Source organism: Chenopodium quinoa, unplaced genomic scaffold (assembly GCF_001683475.1).
Source record: "Chenopodium quinoa cultivar QQ74 unplaced genomic scaffold, ASM168347v1, whole genome shotgun sequence".
NCBI classification, from domain to species: domain Eukaryota; kingdom Viridiplantae; phylum Streptophyta; class Magnoliopsida; order Caryophyllales; family Amaranthaceae; genus Chenopodium; species Chenopodium quinoa.
Window position 1 is genome coordinate 1,075,757 of NW_018744662.1, and position 7,259 is coordinate 1,083,015.

Consider the following 7,259-nt stretch of genomic DNA (forward strand, 5'->3'; position numbering starts at 1 on the left):
GATTTTTTAGGGCTTGTTTAATTCACCTTATTTTTGCTTATCTAAACTTATTTGATTTGATCTAGCCTAATCTGGTTTGATTTGATCTGACCTAATAGAGTGAATTTTATTAATATGTAATTTTTATAATTTTTTTCCAATACAAAATTTCAAATAATTAGTTATAAAAATTTACACATTTAACAATGATCTGATATTAACTTTTTTTTTCTTATCTGAACGGATAACAACTTATTTTTTCTAAAATATTTAAAAACAATTTAAATTAAACAAGACCAAACTATAATAAATAAATACAAAAGATTAAACTTAAAAAAAAAAGAGTTGAAAAAGAGTATTTTTATACGTTCCAAATAAATTTTAATTTAAACGGTCTTCCAAACAATTACTTTGATAAGGGTTGAAAATGAAAACATCTCGACTAAACAATACTCCATAAAAAACCCACTCCCTTAAAAAAAATTTCATTCTATTGATCTTTCTGTCTAACAAAAAGATTCGAGTAATGAAGTAATTTATCATTAAATTACCTTATGCTTTTCCAATCAATGTAATTTTGACCAGAACACCTCAATAACTTAAACTTCCATTGCATCCGACCATGTTGCGCCCTTTCTTGGTAGCAATGAACAACATTGTACAAACCATCATAAACATAATTTTTCATATTCTTTTCACCCTTAATCTTGAATCCACGAATAACCCTCACAAAAGTGCCTTTCATCATGCTTTTCGACAATGCAAAATTACCCCCTTCCAGCCTCCGATCTTTAGGAAACTTAACATTGCGCTCGAAAGTACTTCCTTCGCCAGTATATATAAGCTCGTCCGAGTTCACGAACACGTCGTTGTAACCTTCCATGGTTACAATTGATGTTGCTATTGATACCTTACCTTCGGTCGTACTCATATAGTCAATTCCTTTGGTATCTTGAGTATGAAGTCCCATGATCACAAGCTGAACTCTAAGATTAAAACTATCTCCAATCTTAACGCCAGGTATCGGTCCAATAATCTTGCGTTTTTCGAATACGTATCCTTCTTCCTTGAGCTTATTTATAGCCATTTGGTCACTCCTTAAGCAAGGTATGTTTTCTTTTGTTTTGCTATACCAATTGTACCAATAGTCGAACCTCTTTAATAGCAACCCTTTTTGTTTGACTAATTCATTCACATCTCTAGGAATCATGTTACGGTTGGGTCCGAAAGTATTCGATACATTGTCAATGTTCTTTCTTTCGGCCCAAGCGTTTACATGTTCCTCATTCGATTCGACTAAAGGTTTGCCAAGTCCATACTCCATGCCATGTTTATTTGATGTTAGTTTCATCAAATTGGCATTTCCTAAATTGTATAGACTTGTACAAATAGAGAATTTAAAACCCTCATTTTTTAAGTCAACCTTTTGATTATTACTGTCGCGTAGTAGTAAATCATCATTACTAGTACTACGACTTGATTGCTTAACAATGATGGGCTTGATCTCTATATTCCCAATGGCTGCACAGATCGGCTCACTGGGTATATTCGTAGAACCTGGAGTTCTACGAATATTGTCTGTGGAACAAAGTATTCCGCGGCGAGTTTTTAACGGAAGATGGATATCAATGTTCTTCAAGTTTGTTCGCCGTATTAGTTTCTGTGGCTTTGTAATATTAGGGTGATAGCCTGCATCACGACTACGTCTGCCCATTGACGACTAATTCACTGCTGAGGAAGAGGAGGATTAGAAGAGTGTTAGATAATTGTTACTGAAATTAGGGCTTAGGAAAGGGGGGTTTAGGAAAAATTCGAAGCTCAAACTCCTCCATCAATATGAAGGGAATGTACAAATGATTAAAATTCAACCTTTGGATCAAATCCTGAGTTATGGATGGAACGGGTTAACTTCAAAGCTTTTCCACAAGTCCGAGAGAAGTTTCTACCCGATGCCAACTTAATTACTCGGTTGCAAGACTAAGACGAGTTTTATCCAAAAACTCGATCACTCACTTGCAAGTCCCAAGAGATTTCATCCCAAAACCATAACTCGCTTGCAACTACGCAAGAAGCTTCATTCCAAAACCAACTTTATGCTCCAGAGAAGCAACTCCATAATACACTAAACTTATAATAGTAGAATCTATACTATACAACAACTCACGTATCACACATTACATAAAAGTGTGCAAGTGCAAAAAAAAAATAAAATAAAAAACACAGACAAAATTTTGCATTACTCGATAGCTTATTATGCATCCAACACAATACCTTTAACCATAGAAGTTAAATCAATTTATTGCTTGAAAAATTATCAATTAATATACTCAAAATCTTTTCAAAAAGCACAAAAATACCTTGTAACGAAACACATAAAAAAATCCTCAATCAAGAAAACAAATCATCCCAAACTTAAATTATTAAAATAAATTGAATTTACCCCAAAAGAACAATTCTACAGCGGCCTAAAAAATTTCCGCTTAACAAAAAATTTTATGAAAAAAAAAACTACATAAATCGATAGTACTTTCATTATAATAAAAAATACCATGTAAATCGAAATTTCGAAATTAATTATGAAATTTACCTACCACCTAGGTTGAGCAATCAATTCAAGAGCACTTCAAAGCTCCCATCACGAATAAATTATTAAACCTATGGTATTCAGGCTGTATCTCCAGTCCTATTATATAGTACTCACATTTCGCAAATTCTATCTTCTATTCTATCATATTTCGCAAGATATCATAATTTTAAAGATAAAACTCTATATAAAACAATAATTATCTTATTGTTTTTTTTAAAAAAAAAAAACAATAATTATCTTATTAGTAAAACATAAGTTTATCACCAACAACCTACACCAATCACAATCCATTTTTTTTTTTGAATATTAATAGAGTAGAACACAATCGATTACTCCTTTAATTATTCTAACATATTTTTGGTATATATTTGACTAATGAATTAGAAATAACACCACTTTATCATCGACTGACACAAAATAAAACCTTTTAAACTAGGACAAACAACAATTAGAGGAAGAATAAATCTAACAGATTAAGTTCACTCGAAAGAAAAGTGAATCTATGTAGGATTTGCAATTCATGAGGAAGTTAATTATCTAAAATTAAGTGATTAGCATAGATCGATCTTAGACTCCACATGATTACGTTCTCTCAAAAAAAAAAAAAAAAAAAAAAAAAAAAAAAAAAAAAAAAAAAAACTATTTAGAATTTGCACAAGAAAGTTAATAATCAGAAGTGAAGTGATTAGCATAAAAGAATTTTAGGTTAACTTATACTCAATCATGTATATTGTATAACTTTTAAGAATACATCAAAATTAAAACACATAGAAATTGTTAGGAAATACAAAAATATTACAGTATTAAATTAAACACATACATAATCATGCACAAAGTATAGAGAAGAAGAAGATGAATTACCGTGAAATGGTGCGCCAAAGATCAACGCATACAAAAGTTTGACAGCTAGGTATTTTGTGTACTCCAAACGTTTAAGAACAAACGAATGAACGATTGAATTTAAATAACAAAATACTTGGTTAAAATATGGAATATGTTTGTAAAAAAAAAATAAAAATGGAATGTGAACCAAAATTTTACGTTAATAATTAATACATTCTGGCTACTCACGATTTATTTCTAAAGATATAGTAAAAAAGTGCCATATATAGGCAAACAAAATATTTGAATATTCAAATTCGTAATAAATGGGAAAGTAAATACAATTGAAATTTGGCAGTTACCAAATTTAATGAATATTCGTAGGACATTAATTTAAGTTCTTTTTTTTTTTTTTGACGAGTAAGTTCTTTTCGTCTTGCCTAAGTATTTTATTTCCGTTTATTTATTTATTTATTTTTTGGGTTGTTGTTGTGGTGGCGGTGGTGTAATCTCTTATTAGGAAAAAAAATCCGTGAAAACATGGTAAACAATGCAAGAACAAGTTCAGAGATTATTATTTAACTACAAGGAAGATCTTGCTATTGTAAAAAAATCACGTTTAAACTTCATACACTCTCTCTTTAAAATTCAAACTCAAATTTTAAGGCTCGTTAAAAAAAAAAAAAAAAAAAAACTATATAATACTAGTTAGGTGCCCCATGCAATGCCGAATTATTTATTAAACTAGATTAATCTCATGTGTTGTACGGTTTAAATAGATTTTATTTGTATAAAATTGTTGTCAATATTCTTTATTCGAAATAGTGTAATCATAATCTTATTTATTAACTTTGAAAGAAATATTGTAATTGTTTAGTTTTAGAACTTAGGAGGAAAAAAAACAATTATGATATCAAAAATAGTTTTCGCGGGAAAAAATTTCATAAGAAATTGACAAGTGTCCTCTAGTAATGTCAACATGTTTTGTTTTAGTAATAGTTAATATATTTTGAGATAAACTTTTATTGATTAGTTAGGAATTAATGTGATTTTATAACGATTTAAATTATGTATTAGGCTTGCAATGCCTAATAATAATACGATCTTGCTAACGAGCGCCCCAGAGCGTTAGATAAGGATAAATTATATTTGTTGAAATGATATTAAGTTAGGAATTCATGACAAAATCACGCGTCGTTTGGTGTAATTAATATTAATTTTACTTTAATATTTACACTTTAATTCTCTTATCTAATTTAACGCCCCGGGGGCGCTCATTAGCTTTTTCCATGATAATATTGGTGAAAACGTTTGATTTAAAAAATTATACATTAAAAAAAAATAGCAAAGTAAGTTTGAAATATTAAACATTTAATCAGCAAAAAACAAGGGAAACCAAAAAAATTATTCTTAACCCGTAGATTTGACCCAAAACCCAAAATTTTGGGCTAGTGTGAACATTTTTTCACATTTTAGATGACTTGACCAGTAAGTCGACATGATTGAAAATTCTATATAAAACATTAAAATCATATTAGATTGTAAATTATTTTAGTTAAATCTATTAGCATATATTATATATAAATATTACACTTTCTAAATTAATTCATTCGCTCCAAAAAAGTTATGATATAAAAAATAAATTTATTGGATAAATTATTAATTTTTGTCTACGTGACGCGACATTTGATCAAAAGTTGAAACGCCAAGTGTTGATGTCTCATTATCTTGCTAAACTAATAATTTATTTTGTACCGGTGAAATACAGGCATTTTATTGGAAATAAAAATTCTAAGCAACAAATTTTATCCTATAAATCTATTGAAATATTGTAAATAAAACTCTAAACTAACTTTGTTTTTATCCTACAATGTATATCCTAGTTTTTTTATCCTATTAAAAAATATAACATTTTTATTCATAAAATGTATATCCAAATAAATCATACGTGTCATAATACTATTTAATTGTTGCCTACATGATGAAAGTTGAAATGCCAAGTGTAACCGTCTCGTAGTCTGGCTGAATTTGAATCAAGCTCTCTGCCAGTCCGTGCTCTTCTCAATTACAGGCACATGAGTGAAGATGACAAATGCCCATGGTGTTTAACTGAAACCGAGACTCAAAGCCATACCTTTTTCTCCTGCACTGTTGTCCGTGACTTATGGGCTGCAGCTAACTGTGAAAAGCTTGTGAGAGTGGATGAATTCCCCGACTTTAAGGACCTGATTGAAGCTTGGGGCAGTGAGAACTTGAAGACTCAGCAGCGTGGTGCTGCCCTTCTTTGGCTAATATGGGAGCGTCGCAACAACAAAGTTTTCAATAATAAGGAAACTCCTCACAATGTTGTACTCATGCGAATGGCTAATCTAGTTGAAGACTATGATAAATACGCTAAAAGAATATATGGCTGCAAAGCTCCTAAAGCACCAAAAAGCCCGAAAGTATGGAAACCTCCACCACAAGGATGTGTTAAGGTGAATTGCGACGCAACATTGAACATTGAGGGCTGGGTTGGTCTTGGTGTTATTGCCCAAAACCACAAAGGAGAGGTGTTGTTTGCTGGCGTCAAGAGGTACAAGGCCTTCTGGTCTCCTAAGCTTGCTGAGTGCAAGGCAGCTATATATGCGGTTCGATTGGCCAAGCAGCATGGTCTCAATAACGTCATACTTGAGTCCGACAATAGCAGCATTATTTCAAGGCTATCAAAGGCTTCTACTTATCTTTCCGACTTGGATTCTTTGCTTGATGATGTTTTAGATACTTGTTCTTTCTTTGATTTTATCTCTTGGTCTCATGTAAAGCGGGAAGGGAATTTTGTCGCACACCATTTAGCTCGTATAATTCCTTATGGTGTTGAACAAATTTGGGCGAATTGTTGTCCCAACGATATTTCTCCCTATGTACTCATGGACAATTCGTCCAACAATGAATGAATTCGCTTCCTAGCTTTCCCTCAAAAAAAAAAAAAAAAAAAAAACAAAGTTAGGTGAAGGAATGAATTTAATAGTTCTTGATTCAAATTCAAATAATAACCAAGCAGTTTAATGGTGTTACATTATTCAAATTAATTATAATAACAAACAAACAGTAAAAATGCTAACATTTTTTTTCTTTTTTGTTAAAAAGAGGTTCAACTAGATTAATTAAGGGCATGTTCACATTTACTAAAATGAGCTGAACTGAACTGATTGTAGTTGAACTGAGTTGAAATGAATATTTTATGAGAGAGGGAAATTGGAAGCTGAGCTGAATTGAATTGATTGGAGTTGAACTGAACTGAAATTAAGTAAATGTAGGTGAACATGTCCTAACTAGGTCTCATCAAATAGGTTAGAAAACATATGTAGTACAATTGTACAAGAATTGTCATATGGCGTAAGTAGCCCATTAGAGTTACAAGATAACATATAATAAGGTTCTAATAAAAAGTCTACCATACTGCTCATACTAATGTTATATGTTTAAAGATATTTGCTGCTAGGTCCATATAATATCACTTCTCCAAGGCACCAGACCTGCAGCTTGAAATGGTGCGCCATGAGATGAGGTTGCTGGATTGCCGCTCTTGGGAGACACTAAATGCTTTTCACTCGATTCTCTAATATTAACTCCCATTTACTACTACAAAATTGGCCAAAGAGACCCGTTCAAATTAGCCCAAGAGACTGCCTTAGAGGCGGTCTCTAGTGCAGCGGTCTCTTTGGCAAAGAGACTGCTTTGTTAGAGGCGGTCTCTAGAATGGGAACGCTGAGACCGCCTCTTAAAGATAAGCGGTCTCAATATTGAGAAAGTTGAGACTGCCTTTATAAGAAAAGTGGTCTCTCTTTACAGAAAACTAGGACCGCCTATCTTAAATAGGCATTCTTTT

The 7,259-nt window shown here is 31.7% G+C and overlaps 2 protein-coding genes across 2 annotated transcripts; one reads left to right on the forward strand and one right to left on the reverse strand.

The window, feature by feature from the left end:
* Positions 1-319: 319 nt before the first annotated feature.
* On the reverse strand, positions 320-3,624 carry LOC110701843. The gene is made up of 2 exons (XM_021879459.1): positions 3,428-3,624; positions 320-1,710 (listed from the first exon to the last, which is right to left on the reverse strand). Exon 2 carries the CDS (start codon positions 1,691-1,693, stop codon positions 527-529), a length of 1,167 nt encoding a protein of 388 aa, XP_021735151.1. The 5' UTR covers positions 1,694-1,710; positions 3,428-3,624; the 3' UTR covers positions 320-526.
* Positions 3,625-5,463: 1,839 nt separating this feature from the next.
* On the forward strand, positions 5,464-6,324 carry LOC110701798. Its single transcript, XM_021879426.1, has one exon. The coding sequence runs from the start codon at positions 5,464-5,466 to the stop codon at positions 6,322-6,324; it is 861 nt and encodes a 286-aa protein (XP_021735118.1).
* The last annotated feature ends 935 nt before the right edge of the window (positions 6,325-7,259 follow it).